At 41.9% G+C, this 19,699-nt stretch overlaps 2 protein-coding genes across 3 annotated transcripts; one reads left to right on the top strand and one right to left on the bottom strand.

The window, feature by feature from the left end:
- Positions 1–691: 691 nt before the first annotated feature.
- arl13b (ADP-ribosylation factor-like 13b) lies at positions 692–15,311 on the bottom strand. The gene is made up of 11 exons (XM_055228552.1): positions 14,774–15,311; positions 13,199–13,269; positions 12,873–13,122; positions 12,069–12,174; positions 11,466–11,668; positions 10,532–10,637; positions 10,312–10,450; positions 9,267–9,389; positions 8,187–8,255; positions 7,021–7,105; positions 692–1,809 (listed from the first exon to the last, which is right to left on the bottom strand). The coding sequence occupies exons 1-10, from the start codon at positions 14,830–14,832 to the stop codon at positions 7,023–7,025; spliced, it is 1,209 nt and encodes a 402-aa protein (XP_055084527.1). The 5' UTR covers positions 14,833–15,311; the 3' UTR covers positions 692–1,809; positions 7,021–7,022.
- LOC117380951 (gamma-glutamylaminecyclotransferase-like) lies at positions 7,053–19,697 on the top strand. Of its 2 annotated transcripts, XM_033977787.2 has the most exons (3): positions 16,010–16,120; positions 17,486–17,949; positions 18,815–19,689. In XM_033977787.2, exons 2-3 carry the CDS (start codon positions 17,510–17,512, stop codon positions 18,852–18,854), a joined length of 480 nt encoding a protein of 159 aa, XP_033833678.1. In that variant the 5' UTR covers positions 16,010–16,120; positions 17,486–17,509; the 3' UTR covers positions 18,855–19,689. The 2 variants fall into 2 exon arrangements, with proteins under 2 accessions (XP_055084521.1, XP_033833678.1); XM_055228546.1 differs by lacking the exon at positions 16,010–16,120 and adding an exon at positions 7,053–7,333 and having other exon boundaries at positions 17,486–19,697.
- The last annotated feature ends 2 nt before the right edge of the window (positions 19,698–19,699 follow it).

The raw sequence follows: 19,699 nt of genomic DNA on the forward strand, positions 1-19,699 counted from the left end.
GAACTTTGGTGAAAAAAGTTTTTCTGCTAATGACTAATTAGCTAGGTGTATAAAATTATCCAGACGAGGCAATGTGGACTTGATATAAATGTAAATATATGTCGAAATGTTGAGGTTAAATGACCATATTACCTTCTAATACTTACGTTTTTCATGATTAGCTAAAATTTCCCTCCTTTTTTTCAGGGTCTGCTTGACGCGTCCTTCTCACGGATCTATTAAAATAATATCCTTCCGCGCATTGACGTCATAACTTCGACTGTCGGCGCGTGCAGTGACAGTCCCACGAAATAAAAATAAATAAATAAATAAAAGTGACAGTCCCGCAATTTAATTTATAAAACAAATGAAAACTATATTTATGTAGGATAATGTGTAAAAATATAAACTGAGCAAAGATAAATACAATCAAAAGAAAGTTCCACCCCCACGTGCCCACCTGAGCTTAATTGATTGGGTGCTCCTGCTTGATTTTTGTCATGGGCGCCATCTTGAGGACTTTTAATGATAAGACTGTTTTTCAAATTTAGCTGAATAGTTCAACGTTATGGAAAAAATGTACACTGTTAGAAATGAGCAATTACAATTCATCTATTTGTTTTTCACCGCTTGAAAACCTGAACATATATACTAGAAAAATGAACAGAAAAAAGCAGATTACAGTAATGATTCAGTCTTTTTTATCGTGCCATTATAAAAGTAAAGCCGCATATAAAAATATTTCAAACATCTACATTCGTAACAATGAAGGTTAGTTTCCAAATGACATTTTAAAGTGATACTTCAAAGAGACACAGATGGACCTAGCTCCCATCAGACCCGCTACAATCCCTGTCAAGTTTTCTAAAGTTTAGTCCAAATTAGAAATGAACTTTCGCCGCTCTCCTCGTTTCCGCACACTCCGGAAAACTGGGACACAGAGCTGTTCCAAGGTTGTATGTTTTTGGAGATCCGGCTATTTCTGGTCGGCTGACGAGTCCAAAAACAGGAACGCAAGAATCCCACAAGAGGTTGTAAGCCTGCTATGGGATTTGAAACCTCCAGAGAAATATCACTTTAAAAACAAAACAGTGTATACAGCAATGTAAAAATAGCCCTGTGGACAAGTTTATATCATACAAGATGCTGGTAGGACTTATACAGTAATGTGTAGTAATGTACCAAGGCTAAAAACGTCCCCAATCTCTGTTTTTCATTGGCTATATAATAAATAAATTTAAAAAAGTAAAAAAAAAAAACAAGATTACGTAGTGTACCCCTTTTATATACAGCACAGTGAAGCAAATTACACCAATCTTTTGCCAATCTTGCCTCCGAGAATAATTTCCTTAACCGGCGCTTGTGATTCAACTGTGACTCATCCTCATTTTGTACTATTAAAATAAAAAGGCGTCTAAAATTATTACATTTGGAGCGCTCGGCTGTGGAAAACCTCTTGAGACGAGGACTACAGCTCTAGCCACATGTGGCCCTGCTGCTGGTTTTTTGCTAAATTACAGTTTTTGCTCAAAATGGGTAACAATTTTTATTTTCAGTAGCGTGTAAACAACCAGTTATGGATACGCGGCGGTATGCTAAAAGATATGCTTACAAATAAATGGCCAAGTGGTACCGACACCATCTAAACACTGATAGAGAACATTTCAGTCGACGTAGTATTTTACAAACATGGCATTCAAGGCGTAGACATAATGCGAGTGCTTTTTCAAATGAGTGTCTTTTTGATCATTATAGTCGTGTTTAAGTCGTTCTTCCACCTCCGTTGGCTTCTGCCCCGGACTTCGGTGATTCTTGGTCACACTCCGCTGGCTTGAAAAAAGAAAGCAAACAGGAAAACTATGATTTGTGAAATGTAAAACCTCATTTGTAAAAAAAAAAAAAAAAAAGGAGGTTAAAGGCGCACTGAGTAACTTTACTAGTGGAGTGTCCGCTACCTGCTTGTTGCCATGGAGATGTTATCACTTTGAAAGAAGGGTTCCACAGTTCCACAGCTATATGTGTATCTATTGAGCATTTACCGTATTTTCCGGACTATAAGTCGCACTTTTCATAGTTTGGCCAGGGATGTGACTTATAGTCAGATGCAAATTATATGTGAAATTATTAAAATATATAATTGTACATCTTTGTTATTGTCACACACCGAAGCAACACCAACGATGAAGAATTCAGTGGATTTAGTGATTTGGAGTGAGACCGAGAGTGAACTTTTTAGCTTGTTTTTTTATTCTTTAGTTATCTGATTAATTGTTAATATCTGTATTCAGTTCTGTCTATGCTTCATGTAGCTGAATAAATATAAATGTGTTATGTTAGCGTGCTGCACTGCTATTCAGCTTGTTGTTCTCTATTTTAGTGTTACTTTTTTATTTGCCTTTTAAGATAAAATGTCTGTTCTTGGTCTCAGATTTTGCTAAATAAATTTCCCCAAAAAATGAGACTTATAGTCCAGTTCAACTTATATGTTTTTTTCTTAAATATTTTGCATTTTTTGGTTGGTGCAATTTATACTCCAGAGCGACTTATAGTCCGGAAAATATGTTAATTAATTACAGGTGTCTTATTGCTTCAAATAACTTTACTGAGAGCCGACCCCCTGCCTCACTGCAGATCTGACTTGTAACTTGGCCTTGTTAGCACCTGCTTGTGTTCATGGAGGTAAATGGTCACATGTTTATACAGTGATTTTTCATCTTCTAGACACTCAAACACACAGGTACACGTGCACATAAACTGTATAACGAAGTGGAATAAATGAGTCAGTGTGACGTCATTCATAGCGTTTGGCTCCAATCAAATGAAGCTCATCGAGGCTAGCAGTTATAGCGACGCAATAAAGTAAGATATTTCCGGTACAGAAAAAAACATATTATAAAAGCAGCTCTTGATGTCAAAATCAGACCCCTGTGTGCTGCCTGCATGTATTTATAAAGTGTGTTAAAGTCCATGAACCAGGAAGTAATGCTGGTGTGCTGTTACCGTGCTACCGTGTTGTTAGCATTACTGCTCTGGCCTCTGAAAGGTGTGCAATGTAGAAATAGTAGTAGAAATCGTATATCAGCTGATATTTAAACTTTTTAGCGAATTGGCCTTAAATTTCTCAACACATGCGCATAGACTGCATAATAAATTGGAATAAATGAGTGTGATGTCACCCAGAGCGTTCGGCTAGGGGTCAGTTTGGAGTTCCGCATTTGGAATTCCGAGCACGAGTATCATAGCAACCAAAGAGCCAATCCAGAGAGAGGCTGCTGAAGGTAACGCCCCTTCCCGCCGCACCACTGGTTTAGCAGGGAGCAAGCGGTTAGCAACACTCCATCCATCCATCCATTTTCTTCCGCTTATCCGGGGCCGGGTCGCGGGGGCAGCAGTCTAAGCAGGGACTCCCAGACTTCCCTCACCCCGGACACGTCCTCCAGCTCCTCCGGTGGGACCCCAAGGCGTTCCCAGGCCAGCCGAGAGACATAGTCCCTCCAGCGTGTCCTGGGTCTTCCCCGGGGCCTCCTCCCGGTGGGACATGCCCAGAACACCTCCCTAGGGAGGCGTCCAGGAGGCATCCTAAGCAGATGCCCGAGCCACCTCAGCTGGTTCCTCTCAACGTGTAGGAGCAGCGGCTCTACTCCGAGCTCCTCCCGTGTGACCGAGCTCCTCACCCTATCCCTAAGGGTGCGCCCGGCCACTCTGCGGAGGAAGCCCATTTCAGCCGCTTGTATCCGCGATCTTGTCCTTTCGGTCATTACCCAAAGCTCATGACCATAGGTGAGGGTAGGAACATAGATTGACCGGTAAATCGAGAGCTTCGCCTTCCGGCTCAGCTCCTTCTTTACCACAACGGACCGATACAGCGACCGCATCACTGCAGACGCTGCACCGATCCGCCTGTCAATCTCACGCTCCATCCTTCCCTCACTCGTGAACAAGACCCCGAGATACTTGAACTCCTCCACTTGGGGCAGAGACTCACCACCCACCCGGAGAGAGCAAACCACCTTTTTCCGGTCGAGAACCATGGCCTCAGATTTGGAGGAGCTGATTCTCATCCCAGCCGCTTCACACTCGGCTGCAAACCGCCCCAGTGCCTGCTGCAGGTCCTGGCTCGAAGAAGCCATCAGGACAACATCATCTGCAAACAGCAGAGATGAAATCCTGTGGTTCCCAAACCAGGCCCCCTCCGGCCCCTGGCTGCGCCTAGAAATTCTGTCCATAAATATAATGAACAGAACCGGTGACAAAGGGCAGCCCTGGCGGAGTCCAACATGCACTGGGAACAGGTCTGACTTACTGCCGGCAATGCGAACACAGCTCCTGCTCCGGTCATACAGGGACCGGACAGCCCTTAGCAAAGAGCCCCGGACCCCATACTCCCAGAGCACCCCCCAAAGGACACCACGAGGGACACGGTCGAATGCCTTCTCCAGATCCACAAAACACATGTGGACTGGTTGGGCATACTCCCATGAGCCCTCGAGGACCCGATGGAGAGTATAGAGCTGGTCCAGTGTTCCACGACCAGGACGAAAACCACACTGCTCCTCCTGAATCCGAGGTTCGACTATCGGTCGGATTCTCCTCTCCAGCACCCTGGAATAGACCTTACCGGGAAGGCTGAGGAGTGTGATTCCCCTGTAATTGGAACACACCCTCCGGTCCCCCTTCTTATACAGAGGGACCACCACCCCGGTCTGCCATTCCACAGGTACTGTCCCCGACCGCCACGCGATGTTGCAGAGACGTGTCAGCCAAGACAGTCCCACAACATCCAGAGACTTGAGGTACTCAGGACGGATCTCATCCACCCCCGGAGCCTTGCCACCGAGGAGCTTGCCAACCACCTCAGTGACTTCAGCCAGGGTGATGGACGAGTCCGCCCCTGGGTCCCCAGTTTCTGCTTCCTCCTCGGAAGACGTGACAGTGGGATTGAGGAGATCCTCAAAGTATTCCTTCCACCGCCCGACAACATCCCCAGTCGAGGTCAGCAGCCCTCCACCCGCACTGTAAACAGTGTTGGTGAAGCACTGCTTTCCCCTCCTGAGGCGTCGGACGGTTTGCCAGAATCTCTTTGAGGCCGTCCGATAGTCCTCCTCCATGGCCTCCCCGAACTCCTCCCAACCCCGAGTTTTTGCCTCTGTGACTGCCCGAGCCGCGGCACGCTTGGCCTGCCGGTACTCATCAGCTGCCTCAGGAGTCCCACGAGCCAACAAGGCTCGATAGGACTCCTTCTTCAGCTTGACGGCATCCCTTACTTCCGGTGTCCACCACCGGGTTCGGGGATTGCCGCCGCGACAAGCACCACAGACCTTACGACCACAGCTACGAGCAGCCGCATCAACAATAGAGGTGGAGAACATGGCCCACTCGGAGTCCATGTCTCCAACCTCCCCCGGGATCAGGGAGAAGCTCTCCCGGAGGTGGGAGTTGAAGACCCCCCTGACAGAGGGCTCCGCCAGACGTTCCCAGCAGACCCTCACAATACGCTTGGGCCTGCCAGGTCTGTCCGGCTTCCTCCTCCGCCAGCGGATCCAACTCACCACCAGGTGGTGATCAGTTGACAGCTCAGCCCCTCTCTTCACCCGAGTGTCCAAGACACGCGGTCGGAGGTCAGATGACACGACAACAAAGTCGATCATCGACCTCCGACCTAGAGTGTCCTGGTGCCATGTGCACCGATGGACACCCTTGTGCTCGAACATGGTGTTTGTTATGGACAAGCTGTGACTAGCACAGAAGTCCAATAACAAAACACCGCTCGGGTTCAGATCGGGGAGGCCATTCCTCCCAATCACGCCCCTCCAAGTGTCACTGTCGTTACCCACATGGGCGTTGAAGTCCACCAGGAGAACAACGGAGTCCCCGGTTGGTGCACTGTCTAGTACCCCTCCCAGGGACTCCAAGAAGGCCGGGTACTCTGCACTGCTGTTTGGCCCGTAGGCCGACACAACAGTGAGAGACCTGTCCCCGACCCGAAGGCGCAGGGACGCGACCCTCTCGTTCACCGGAGTGAACCCCAACACGCAGCGGCTGAGCTGTGGGGCAATGAGCAAGCCCACACCAGCTCGCCGCCGCTCCCCGCGGGCAACGCCAGAGAAATGGAGAGTCCAACCCCTCTCAAGAAGTTGGGTTCCAGAGCCCGAGCTGTGCGTGGAGGTGAGGCCGACTATATCTAGCCGGTAACGCTCAACCTCCCGCACAAGCTCAGGCTCCTTCCCCCCCAGCGAGGTGACATTCCATGTCCCCAGAGCTAGTCTCCATGTCCGGAGATCCGGTCGTCGAGGTCCCCGCCTTCGACTGCTACCCGGATCTCTCCGCACCCGCCCCTCATGGCTCCTCCCGCAGGTGGTGGGTCCACGGGAGGACGGCCCCACGTCGTTTCTTCGGGCTGGGCCCGACCGGGCCCCGTGGGGAAAGGCCCGGCCACCAGGCGCTCGCTGCCGAGCACCCACCCCAGGCCTGGCTCCAGGGTGGGGCCCCGGTAACGCCAGTCCGGGCGACGTAACTGGCCTTGTTCTTTTCTTCTTCATGTGAGGCTTCTGAACACTGTCAATCAAAACTGTTAGCAAAATAAAAACAGCAGGATCATGTAGAGCGGGTTAATCCGAACATTTTAAGCCCAAAATGAATCAATGGAGCCGGAAGCGCGCCTATGATCACATCATATTTGGAACGTGGCAGCTAGCACGTTAGCTATGTCCATTTATATATACAGTCTATGGCTTTACATCAAGGAACCACTCACACATTCATACACACACATTTATTATTTACGCAGACACCGAGGGCAAGGTGGGTTAAGTGTCTTGCCCAAGGACACAATGACGGTATTCATTTCTGGGAACTAAGATCGCACCGCCAACCTGTGGGACAGTGGATCTAAGCAAACACTCTACTCTACTAACTGAGCTACTGTCACCTCTCGGGACACCGCTTTATTGCCATACTGTGGACCATTACAGACAAAGCTGTAACATCTCCACGGAAACAAGCCGATAACGAACCCTCCGCAAGATAGGTTACGTAGTGCACCTTTAAAAAACAACATCATGAGAATCGCCATTGGGCCGCGCGCCGGGCCGGTTGGCGACAGGTGGCAGTGGCTTCTTGAAGAAATCTGCGAAGAACAAAAAGGTTAAAGTGGCGTCAGTAGAGCCGGCGTTTGCACCAGAGCAGCCCCCAGACGAGTCAGGACAAAGACGTCGACTATGACACAGGCGGAGCGCGGACAAATGACATATGGAAATGAGAGGGAGCACAGAGAGAGCCTTTCAGCAGATTAAGATGTCAGCATCCACGAAGGATCCACATGCTTCTCAAACATGCCTGGTGAAATGAAACAAAGGTAATGAAAAGACGTTGTGACGCTAATTAAAGGGGCTGTACCTGATTTTTGTCACACTATACAGTAAGAGAATAGATATATTGTAAAAGCAGCTCTTGAGGTCAAAATCAGACCCCTGTGCGCTGTTACCGTGCTAGTTGTCGTTAGCATTACCGCTCTGGCCTCTGAAATGTGTGAAAAGTAGAGGTAGATTGATATGTGTGTTGGCCGATATTTGCACTTTTTAATGAAATGGCCTTAAATCTCCAACAGAGGGCGATATTCGATTTGGCTGCCTAAAGAGTACACACAAAGCTTTATTCGAACACTTTAATGCAAACAGAATGTGACTACGTAGCTCTCTTGAAGGTTTGTGGTAAAAAAAAAAAGGCTGTGGGTGAGTTTATTAAAAATTAAAATAAATAATAAATAATAAATTGGCGAAAATAATCAAAATCGGACTCACGTATCGGCCCAAACGTATCAACAGAGCTTATTGGCTAACGGTTGCTCTGGATGCTAAACAATCTGTCAATCTCTAGCGAAAAGTGCTTATAAACTCATCGCTGAAATATGTTAGATATTGCGTTAAAGATTAACTATTTCTGTTTTCCACCTGCTGTTTTTAAAAACCAGGGACAGCGTCTTTAAGGATCAGCTCACGTCAGATGAAAAAATAGTTCCGTCAGTGTTTCCTCTACAACACACCACAAACGCTATAAAATGCAAGATCCATTTCACTTTTCCAGATTCAAACACCAAAGTATGTAGAAAAAACACTGAACTTATGTGAAGTCATGCATATGTTAGTGCTAGATGTTAAATGGGTCGTCACGGTGACAAGAACACAGCCCACATAACAGGCAGTTTTTACCAGAATGCTTTGAGTCTCCCAGCGGTTCTAGTTTTGGCAGTCTAGAAGCTTTGGGTGTGGCCCATCCCACTAAAACACAAGGTAATGCACACTAATTAGGACTGAAAAACAAAGATATTGTTATGTGCAGACAGACTCCGCCCTCTTTAGAATCTAGTTCATGGTCTTGTTTTGGTTGGATTTAGAAAAGTTAATACAAACTTTAGACAAGATGGAGAGACTGTTAGGTGCTCGTTGTATTCTGTCTGTCTATATCTGTCCATCTAAACTCAGGTAACCCAGTTTAGAGCATACGTACATTAAACAGAAGGCTGGGGATTAGATTTGCGGTTAATGTTTCAAATCAAGATTCAGTTCACGGCCCACTTTCTAAACCCAACCGGGATCATTAACATTTGAGAGAAGACTGAAATATGAACTGCTAAACTAAACCAAGAACTCCATGCACTTATAGGTCTAAACTACAGGGTTACCTTGTTTTTGGTTCTATAAAAGACATTCTATATTATTGATCATATATTTTAATTTTTTCTTTCATTTTGATGATGATTTCTTTATTTTTGGTTAATATTTCTTCAATAATTTACATAGTTTACAGGGTATACATGCATTTTAACAAAAAAAAAAAAAAGGAATAAGCTGAAGAAATGCTTATATATTGCCTATCCTATTAAATCTAATTATTGTACAGGATAATGAAACATCTTTACAGTAACATTTTTCAGATTAATTGCAGCCTTTGGGATTTTGATGCGATTGCAATATATTGTGCAGCGTTGCTAAGTGATGATGCCACTTCGAGGCTAAACCAAACCAAATTGTATCAAATATGTAAATAAGTACTTGACGTTTGGGGGTGTAACACCAAAGCAATAGGTGGCTATTTTGATGTTTATATGATGTAAAAAAAATTGTTGTTTACTGTATTTTCTTAGCTACATAATTCCATACATCTTACTTCAAATATTTGATGTCTTCTGTATGTAAATAAAACGTAGAAAGTAGTAAAAGTAAAAGAAAAAACATCAAATAAGAGAGTGCATCCAAACTTTTGACTGCTGGTGTACATATCAAACTCACCCGGAGGAGGTGGCGGCGTAGGACTCTCCGTCGGCCCTTCGTCGGTCTTCAGTGGGTCCACCCTGTGCTTCCTCTTCAGATGCAACTTCCTCGTCTTCTTCTTGCTCTGCTCGCCCACCGTCGCTGCGACACGCACAAAACCATTAGAGAAATAAAACCGAACGCAAAACCCCACTTCCCTCGTTCTTCTTAAGCCTTCATCATTCGACAGCAGACATTATAATTATTACCCACTGTTATCATTAATTGCCCGATTCATTAAGCACATTCCCGGTGAGTAATTATGGGGCGACACGTGGAGTTTAGTAAAGAGAGTTGGCAGGAGGCACTTGCTTAATTTGACTAGCAAACTCCTTCCACATTTTGATTCACGACAGACCAATCTTTATTGCTTGTCTCCAGGCATAAGGCGAATCAAAACAGATTTAATTTGTGGCTTTGGAGATGAGCCACGGTGTACAGTACGCTAGCTAGTCCCTTGCCATTTCATATTACTTCACATTTTATTACTCTTGTTTTGTATTAAAGTAATGAACGCTAAGTGAGTTATGTTATCCATGTTAAAAGTCTTTTAAAAGCCTGGATAAAACTTAAACATCCACAACATGGCATTAAACTTAAGCTACGGGGCCAAGGTACAGGTCAGATCCATGGAAAGGCGACCGTGGAAAGGAAGAGCGTGTGTTTTTCAAGGTCTTTTGAAGCAATTTGTGCAACAGTAGCTCAGTTGGTAGAGCGTTTGTCCACTGATCTGAAGGTTGGCGGTGCGATTAACTCCCACAGATGACTGCTGTTGTTGTGTCCTTGGGCAAGGACACTTAACCCGCCTCGCCCACCTCGTGTCTGCGTACGCTGGTGTATGAATGTGTGTGTGAATGGGTGAGTGGTTACTTGATTTGAGTGCCTTGATTAAAAACAAAAAATAAAATAAATGCCAGATAGATAAGTTTAATGTCATACTGGGAAATACACCAGGCAAAGCAACATCTCCATGTAGACGAAAGTTACATAGTGCACCTTTAACTACGTGTTGTAATATACTCACATGAGCTGCCATTTTCAGAGTGTTGCCTTGTGTCGTTTGGCTCTTCACTGTTGTCCTCCTCCTCTTCCTCGTGACCGCTGTCTTTAAGCTTCTCTTGTAGCTCGATTTGCCTTTTTCGCTCTTTCTCTTTTTCATCGTTCTGTAACCAGCACAGCTTGTATTAAAATCTATTTTTTGCAATCAATTTCACTTTTCAATTCTAAGTACATGCCTCTGTGACGATGTTTTCGATTGGCTGGAATGGATTGGGTATGTTGTCTTCATCGAGATCGTCTTCCTGCAGTTGCCGCCCCTCCCTCTCTGCTTCTTCTCGTTCTTGTCTCTCCCTGCAATTAAAACAATCTTTATCATAGTTTTGCATTGAAGTGGCAGTTGAATACAGGGAGTAGTGGTAGATTCCAAAACAGAATGACTTTACATATGCCAACAAAACCAAAAAATCCACCGAAAATGTAGCAACTGTTTACACACAAGTAGAACAATTTTTCTGTCAGTTTAAGATAGGAATGCCCCGATACAGCTTTTTTTCAGTTCAGATACCGATTTCACTACTATGGCTTTAAGAATCTGCCAATACCCGATATAAACCAATACCAGTACTGCATTTATTTCCTTAACAAAAATAAAATAAGACAAAACTGATCTTAATGTGTTATGTAGCTGTTATTTATTTCTCATATAACTAGATAATAGCTTTGTATAAATAAAAGTTAAAACATTATGAGACTTTCTGGGCCGACTACAACCAGGAAATAGTCTTATTACATCGCTTTATATGTCCAAGCAGGATATTGCCTATCTGATCCAGCAAATTGTTTCAGCATGGCTGCAGATATCTGATAACAGTATCGGATCAGTGCTTCCCTAGTTTAAACCTTAACTGAATACAATAAAAATGTAATTTGTTCTTTATTAGTCTAAACAACTATTGTGCAATTTAGACAAGTTTTGGATCTTAATTATGGTTGCAAAGTTATAGAATTATCTCTATGTATGTCATATCTGCTGTCCTACGATGATGTAAAACTAGAAACTTTAAGTTAAGGAAAAAAATAATAATGTTAATTTAGGTTTTAGTGAAATAAGTAGCCTAATTTGTTGTGTGCACTTAAAATACACACCCACATCCTGGATATTTTTCAACGTTCCCTCACCTCTCTTCTCTTATTCTCCGCACCCTCTCCGCCCTCTCCTTCTTGTCCTGCTCCTCTTGGGCGTGCTGTTCTGCCGTGTCTTTCTGCACGCGCTCAGTGATGGCCTCATAGTCTTTGGCGATGTTGTTTAAGAGCCAGTTTAGGCCCTTCTTGATCGACTTGTCGACCTTCTTGCCGTAGCCCAAAACAGCGGAACATGGTTCCTGATTAATTAAATTAAAGAAGATATATTATGCTTGTGTCTGCTCTATAGTTCTAATCTATGACACCTGTGGATCATTATGTTAGAATTCGCACATTTTAAAACACAATATTCATCTAAAACCACTTGATAAAAAAAAAAAGTCTGCGGTGCCCAGTGGGAGCTGTCTCCACAAACGTGATGATAACAAAGACCTGTGCAGTTGTTGGCCTCTCTAATGGATAGCTGCAGTTTGGAAAAAAGCTATTCAAGATTGTTCAAACAAGCACAAATCACTCCAATAACAACTTCAAGTGAGTAAATGGTGAGGGGAAACAACTATAACATGGTCAAAAGCTCTGAAAAGTCGATTTGCAGTCTTTCTGACAGTGAGTGTGGAGAACAGGTGCAGGGACACTTACGATCTGACAGAGACACTTGTTCTCGTTGACGAGCTTCTCCAGCGACAGGTTTTCAATGATGTCTGCCTCGGCCAGAGCCCCCTCTTTGTCCTGTTTGTTGGCAAGGCTACAGGTGCAGAGGAGAGAGAGAGACAGAGCTGAATAAAAAAAAAATCTCAGACAGACAGACAGACTCATCAAGTATCATGTGGCCGAATATGCAGCTCGATAAGCAAAAAAAACCAAACTCTATCATAACCTGCTGCAATGACTTACGTGGGTAGAAAGGATTTATTATTTCATCTGTGTCCTTAAATATTAAGTAAATGTAATCAAATATATATTTTAATCATAACAATGGTAGTGTATTAATGCTACCATTGTTTTTCAGTGTTAAAAAGTCTTGATAATATTTACAGAATGTGTTTGGTTCTCAAGACAGTTACATAATTAGAAAAATGAATGAGCTCCTTTTTGGGTTGCCAGATTGTATATCCAAAAACATGTATGGCAGCTCATTGAATTACATCCCACTTAAAGCTGCAATTTTAGAGTTAGATTCTTTGATTCCCACTAAGGGACGGTCTGTTATGAATTTTGGCCAGCAATAGATATTTGCCATAGAAATATTTTTAAATCTATAATTTGGAAATTCACTTTTAAATTTTCCATATGGTCTCAGTATAAACCCCACAAATTAGCTGATAACAATATTAGCATGGAAAAATGGTCCCACTCCATTTTCATGCCAATTCCTCAACAACTGCAGGGCTGAAGAGTAAAGATTGTTGGATTAAAAGTTTGTAGTAAACGTTGATCTCTTACACTAGCACTGGTTTCCCTGATATCCGCGGATGTTGCAAGACCTCTGCCATGGTTTCTCTTGTTTCCTGGATCCTTTGCACGTCTGTGGAGTCCACCACAAACACCACGCCATGGGATTCGGAGTAATAATTCTTCCAAATTCCCCTGATCCTCTTCCCGCCGCCCAGGTCAAAAATGGTGACCTCGAATTTTCCCTGCTTCAGATCCACTTTGGAGAATCCCACAGTGGGCGCTACATCTTGTGGGTTTTCTGAAGGAGACAGGGCAAAGGTTAGCAAAGTGTTTTTGAAATATCCAAGGGTGAAAAGTGTTGAAAACGTTCTAACCTCCTTGAATTCCTCGGACAGTGGCGGTTTTTCCTGCATTGTCCAGTCCCACCATGACCAATGTTACTTTCCTATGGTGAGGAGAAGGGCAAAAGTGAGACAGCCCAAGCAGCTTAACACAACTTCTATGTAGGTGCCCTTACCCAATATTAAATGAATAAGCCAATAAGTATTAAACATTATGACGCATTCAGAGGCATAAGTAGGCCTACTAATATTATAAAGCCATGTGCCATGTGTAAAGCCATCAATGATCCTCTGTGTCCTTTCCAAAATGGTGGGTTAACTCAACACATAAATTCCATGAGATCTGAGATTTGGCAAAACAAAAAAAAAACAATATTGCTTAGTTGCTGCATATTCTAAAGAAGCCTTACTCAGTACTTTGCTGTGTAGCGCCTTAACTCACCATTTTCTAAACTAGTTAAACCCAAAGCACAATGACCACAGACCACCTTCAAGGCACTCAAAGCGCTTTATATCAAGGAACCACTCGCCCATTCATGCAGACATTCATTCACCAGTATGCAGACACGTGTCTTGACCAAGGACACAACAACAGTATTCATCTGTGGGAGCTGGAATCACACCGCCAACCAGTGGGCCAGTGGATCTGATCGCTCAACCAGTGATGTTTATTTGTCAAGAGCAAGAATCAAACTGCCAACCTTCGAATCAGTGGACAAACACTCTACCAATTGAGCTACTGTCACCCAACAGCAAACTTTGACAGACCAAGACAGTAATACAAAATGCAAAAACGATGTAATTTCACAGCTTGGTACTTAACTTTTAAACTTCCTCCGAAAAGACATGAACCGAACTATCCATCTGACCGTCCTTTGAAGCCAAGTGGACTTCATCAAAGTGGACTATTTATGTAAATCTTCAAAAGAGACCCGTAGCTAACCCATGACCACCACACCTTAGGAGCACACTGACTGAAAGACACGCACCGAGGAGAGCTGCTACGGATTAGGTAAGGATTTTAGAGTAATTCCAAAGGATCAAATGCCTCACAGGTACCACGTGGTTTTAAAGCTCTCTCAAATACTAAATTTTGCTGTGTCTATCAATTTTAGCATGTGGGTTATGGGGAGCGTGGTAGTAGTAGAAGTCGTCATAATTAAGCCAATACAGCAGCAGCTCCATTTGCAGATGTTTTTAACCAGATGCCAATTATAAAGTCAATTTTAAGTGAGACATAACAGCAAACATACTAATCATTTATGCAGCAAGTTTAAACCAAAAAATCTCAAATACTTCACTGTCGATGTTATAGATTATGGATTATTATGTGTTTTATGGATTATTATGTCTGTAGTAGTAGTAATCATAACCTAATTTAATAATAACACAGGGTATATTGAACAAACACATAATAATCCATAATCTATAACATAGACAGTGAATTATTTAAGATTTTCTGGTTTAAAATGGCTTTATAAATGACTTTTGCGTTTGCTCACTTAAAACTGACTTGCTATTTGGCATGTATCTGGTTAAAAACATCTGCAAATGGAGCTGCTACTGTACTGGGTTCATTATAAGACAAATATCACACTCTTATCTCACCTCGCCGGTTCTCTCCATCGCTTCAGCCAGTTGCAGCAGTTCGCCATCAGACTAAACATCGCAGTCCAAGTCCAGATGACTGCGATCAAGTGGTCATCCAGGCACCCTTCGTGGTGACAACAACAAGGCGTCCAGCTGGAGAGGTCCTTAGCTACATAGCAAACCCACTTCTGCAGCCATTTTAGGGGATAAAAGCGTGATGTTTTACCTCTATCGCACCGTTTTATGTTTTCCCCATGTGTACACTTTGCCTATCTGTAAGTTATTTGCAATGACACTGTCCTAAAACTGTAATTTCTCTCAAATCTGTTAGCAACCTCGGGCTAGTCTACCCTCCGATCCATGATCCAACCGTAGACGCTCTTTTCGTTTTGATTAATCCGTTATCGAAAAATCCACATATTTGTCTCTGTTGTGACAAAAAAAAATTAGAGAATGAAGATTTGAAATACATCAGATTGCGGATTCGTGACCTACAAGCCAATTAGCCCGTATGTAACGGTCTGCTTTGTTTACGCCGTGTCCGCTGCTGCTAGGCTGCGTGCGTCATTACGTCATGTGCGTCAAGGCAGCAGCTCTTCTTTTGTTTAGTTACGGAAATGGGCCGTTTTGCGACATCATGTGGATTGGAGAGTTACCTACAACCGAGTTTACTCTTTCTGTATTAAAGCTTTTTATGTATGTGTTATATGGCCTGCTTCAGTCACATTTAGACCTATAAACTATAAGAAATTAATAAAAAGTTTTACATTTCAAAAAGCAGGATGATTTAAAATGTATTATCAATTTTACGTTATTATTATTATTATTCTTATTCTTATTCTTATTCTTATTATTATTATTATTATTATTATTATTATTATTATTATTATTATTATTATTATTATTATATGTATTTATGTATTTTATTTTTATTATCATATTTGTCTTAAAAGTATTGGTTGTCTTTTGAAAATGTAATAATCGTGCATCACTAATTCAAATAAAACATTATAAGTAATTTTTTATATATTTATTCTGTTCACTCTTTACAGTGTCACCATACCTACAATAACATAGCTTATTAGTTTTTCTTGTTGTGTTAAAAAAAAAAAAAAAAGTATATATATAGCATGCATTTTATTTTATTTGACATTAGTTCCGTTTTAATTTTGCAGTTGACCGGTTGACAGTTTGAGCTGTTGGCTATTGCGCATGCGCCAATGAACCCAGCGCTCACTCAGGCGTTTGGTCAGTCCAAGGTTCCTCGACTGTGGTTGTTTTTATTGTTATCAGTCGTTTATTTTACATCTGTTATAACCCGTTGTAACCATTTTGAGTCCTGCGTGTCCTCTGCTCTTGTTGCACGTAAGTAGTTGTCGCTCACAATTTAGATACTGGATATTTTAAGCGTTTTTTTCCTCCTGCATTCATGATTTTAGTAGCCTGCCTTGTCAGCTTTAGGTGAATGCTCCCCACGTGACATAAACCTGTAATAGTAGTTTGCATGGAAGTAGACTTAGTAAAGTTTGGCTGATTTAAAGCATTAGTGGCTATAATTCTGTCCTCATCCTGTGTTCATTTACAACAAGTGATTTACTAAAGATGTATAATGTAACTTTTCAGATGGACTATGATTTGTCTTCTGCTTATTTCATTGAAGATGTTATTGCTTTCTCCTGGAATGTTCCACAGCAGGACAGTAAAAAAATATCCTCCCCTGAAGAGATAAGCACGCAATGCAACCTGGCAGAGTTACAGGTCATACCTGTGGAGAGTAATAAAGCTTCAAATGTAGTGATTTTGATACAGATTTGTGCTGAATTTTGTTCAACAGAAACAGTTGAATTGATAGTTTTTTTTCTAGCTGTTTTTATTTGTATTTTTTTGGGCTCAAATTATGAAACTGTTAAAAATAAACCCCCAGACCTTTCAACAGATCTCAGACAATAATAAAAATACTTTTACTTTACAGTCCAGTTCAACAATGTAGTGGAGTAGAAGTGCAGTACTTTAGCTCTTTACTACTTTGTTACATTCCACCACTGTTTGTATCAGAACAAAAATATCCTAGTTGTGTCCTGACAATAGTTTTTTCATGATACAAAATTTCAAACTTGATTTCAATACTAAGTAATAGACCGATTTCGATACCAAAATGATAATAAAAAACACTCCTTCTTTAGACAATAGAATGTGATTTTCAACATTAAATCATAGTACCCTTTTTTATATTATATAAATATATTCCCATGTGGTCTTATATCTGTGTAATCCCTCAGTCATCCAGGTAGGTTCCATAGTGGTCCATGTGTGTATACTAGTCGATGTGTCTTATACTTGTTCTGATGCAGCTCAAGGACATTCTAAAGATATTAAGGAAAGGGTCATTTCTGCCCTTTGAATGTGACTTTTTTGTACTGATACTTGCTCAAATGAGTATCTAGTTTACCAGTTTTAGTAACAATTAAAAACAGATTTTCGAAACTTTTGACAACCCTACCCAGGCCTGTTGCCAGAAATTTCTGGGGCTGGGGTAAGAAGCACACATGGGCCCCCCTCTAATATAAATTCATTGGAAGAGGGTCAAATTGTATGGGGAACAACATTGTACCGGGACAACAGACCCCTTTGTCCGCCCCCGTCAACTCCCCTGACTCTACCTGACAAAGATGTATATAGTTAAATAAATATAGTAAAAAATCTTTAACTTTTGTTGTTGTTTTTTTTCAGACTCACATCCTCAGAGCTTCTAGTATGGCCCGTGTGTTCGTTTATGGAACATTAAAGAAGGGCCAACCCAACTACTACCGCATGTTCGATACCTCAAACGGCAAAACGGAATTCCTCGGCACCGCAAAGACTGTCAAAAAATTCCCGCTGGTCATCGCCGGCATCTACAACGTCCCGTATCTCCTCAACATTCCAGGCCAGGGCAACCAAATCCACGGAGAGATCTACAAGGTGGACGAGAAGATGTTGGAATTCTTGGATGATTTTGAGGGCGTTCCTACTCACTATCAGAGGACACTGAATACGTTGGAAGTGAAGGAGTGGGTTTCAGGGGCGGATGGGGAGACACTGGAGCCGGGAAGCATAACAGAAGCCTACCTTTATAGCACCAAGACATACAAACCAGAGTGGACCAAACTACCTACACATGAGAACTACGATTCCTACGGGGACCATGGACTGAAGTATGTGGAAAGAGAGGCACGAGATTAGTCAATTTAAAAAGCATATCTGGGTACTTGACGTTTGGGGGTGTAACAGTTTTATCTGTCCTGCAATGTGAGACCAAAAATCCCCAAATTTTCTATAACAAATCAGTTCTAAAGCAATTTTTTGTGCAGCTCTTTTAATTTGAGACATTTGAACCTGCCCTGTGGTGTGACATCTCCTGCCCCCTGCTGGACACTCACTATAAATTTTCCACATTAAAAAATTCTAATAAATTACTTAATATGCTCTAGTGCTAGTTTAATAATTATGTAACTGTCCCATCTTTAATAATATATTTTTTTAACAATTAGAAGGGGATTTTTATCAGGAAATACAGCCGTCACACTGCAGGATATCAAACCAGTGCATGTTCAAAGTTTGTCAGAAAAGTTTGATTTTACAAAAATAAGAATATGATCATTATTTCTTTTGACTTGTATCTTAAACCTTTAATCCCATAGCGCCCCCTGGTGTATAAATGCCAGATGAGCTCCTTCTGTTTTTTTAAATAAGTGATTTTTCATGTCACACACGGCAGGACGCATTTTAAATTACAGCATTAAACTGTTTATCTTTTATAGATTTAAAGTAGAGATAAAGGTGTCATTTTATTAAATAACGTAAACATACTTCTTTATGAAAACACCTTTATGAACTTTAAAGTGATCACACCGAAAATGGGCATCACGTCAAGTACCCATCTATATATTATCAATCATTTTTAAAAGATAATTTGGTGAAAAGGTCAATATTTAAACTGTAGTGAAACACGGTTCTGGGTCAAATACTTGAAACTATTTTTCTGTAATTGTGACTTTCATTTTGGCTTCTCCTTTCCAGGGCTATCCCAGCAAATAGTCTGCCTGCTTACGTGGACTGATAACCAATTGGCTTAGGGGTTATATCAGATGCCCTTCCTGATTCAACACACTCCATTTATCCATGTTTGGGCAGGAGAGTTCACTGGATTATGACTCGATTGGGGTGATCCAGACTAAACTGCCTTCATGGTTTATCTTATATTTATACACACAAATGCAATACATGTTCAAGATTTAAAAACGTAACTGTAAATATTCTACTAATGTTGATTTAATCGGCTCTGTGCACAGTAGCGCCTGGCGACCTCACTGTTAGCGTCACTACTTCCTGTCCAGTTGTATCTCTATGACTTTTTTACTGAAATTAATAAATATTTAAAGATGAGACAGTGGACAGTGACTTGACAAATGAGCTCAAAACGTAACCGGAGGACTTGTGTTTAGAACGGCAGATGCTCGTGTCTCGATGCTAACGCTAATGCTAATTTTGAGACATGACGAATATTAAAAACACCACCACAAACTGAAATAATTTGCATATAAAAAATTGGTTCTTTTACATGAATTAATTTACAGTTTACTAGGTTGTTTATTTTATAGTTTGTTTTTAGTAAACATTAGCATTAGCTTTGATACACCGCGAGCTAGCAAGCATGCTGCTGTCCATAGAGCCTATTTGAAAGGACAATTAATATAAATCCTAGTTTAAAAAATAGTTTGAATACACTTGTAAATTAAATGTGCACTATGTATCTTTCCTGATGGACGTTTTGCCACTTTGCTGTCTCCATGGTGACTGTATTACCTTGCCATAGGAACTTTTAATGCTTTGGTACGGTCTTAACTCAAACATGAAGGATCAAATATCATTACCTCACTTTTAATAAAAATCTATTGATCAGAA

This window comes from Periophthalmus magnuspinnatus, chromosome 2 (assembly GCF_009829125.3).
Source record: "Periophthalmus magnuspinnatus isolate fPerMag1 chromosome 2, fPerMag1.2.pri, whole genome shotgun sequence".
Taxonomy (NCBI): domain Eukaryota; kingdom Metazoa; phylum Chordata; class Actinopteri; order Gobiiformes; family Gobiidae; genus Periophthalmus; species Periophthalmus magnuspinnatus.

Coding starts and splice junctions, on each gene's coding strand:
- LOC117380951 (XM_033977787.2), top strand. CDS start 17,510: ATGGCCCGTGTGTTCGTTTATGGAACATTAAAGAAGGGCCAACCCAAC. Junction 17,950..18,814: donor TACGGGGACCATGGACTGAA/GTATGTGGAAAG, acceptor TCTCCTTTCCAG/GGCTATCCCAGCAAATAGTC.
- arl13b (XM_055228552.1), bottom strand. CDS start 14,832: ATGTTTAGTCTGATGGCGAACTGCTGCAACTGGCTGAAGCGATGGAGA. Junction 13,123..13,198: donor TGTCCGAGGAATTCAAGGAG/GTTAGAACGTTT, acceptor TGTCTCCTTCAG/AAAACCCACAAGATGTAGCG. Junction 12,175..12,872: donor TCAGGGAAACCAGTGCTAGT/GTAAGAGATCAA, acceptor CTGCACCTGTAG/CCTTGCCAACAAACAGGACA.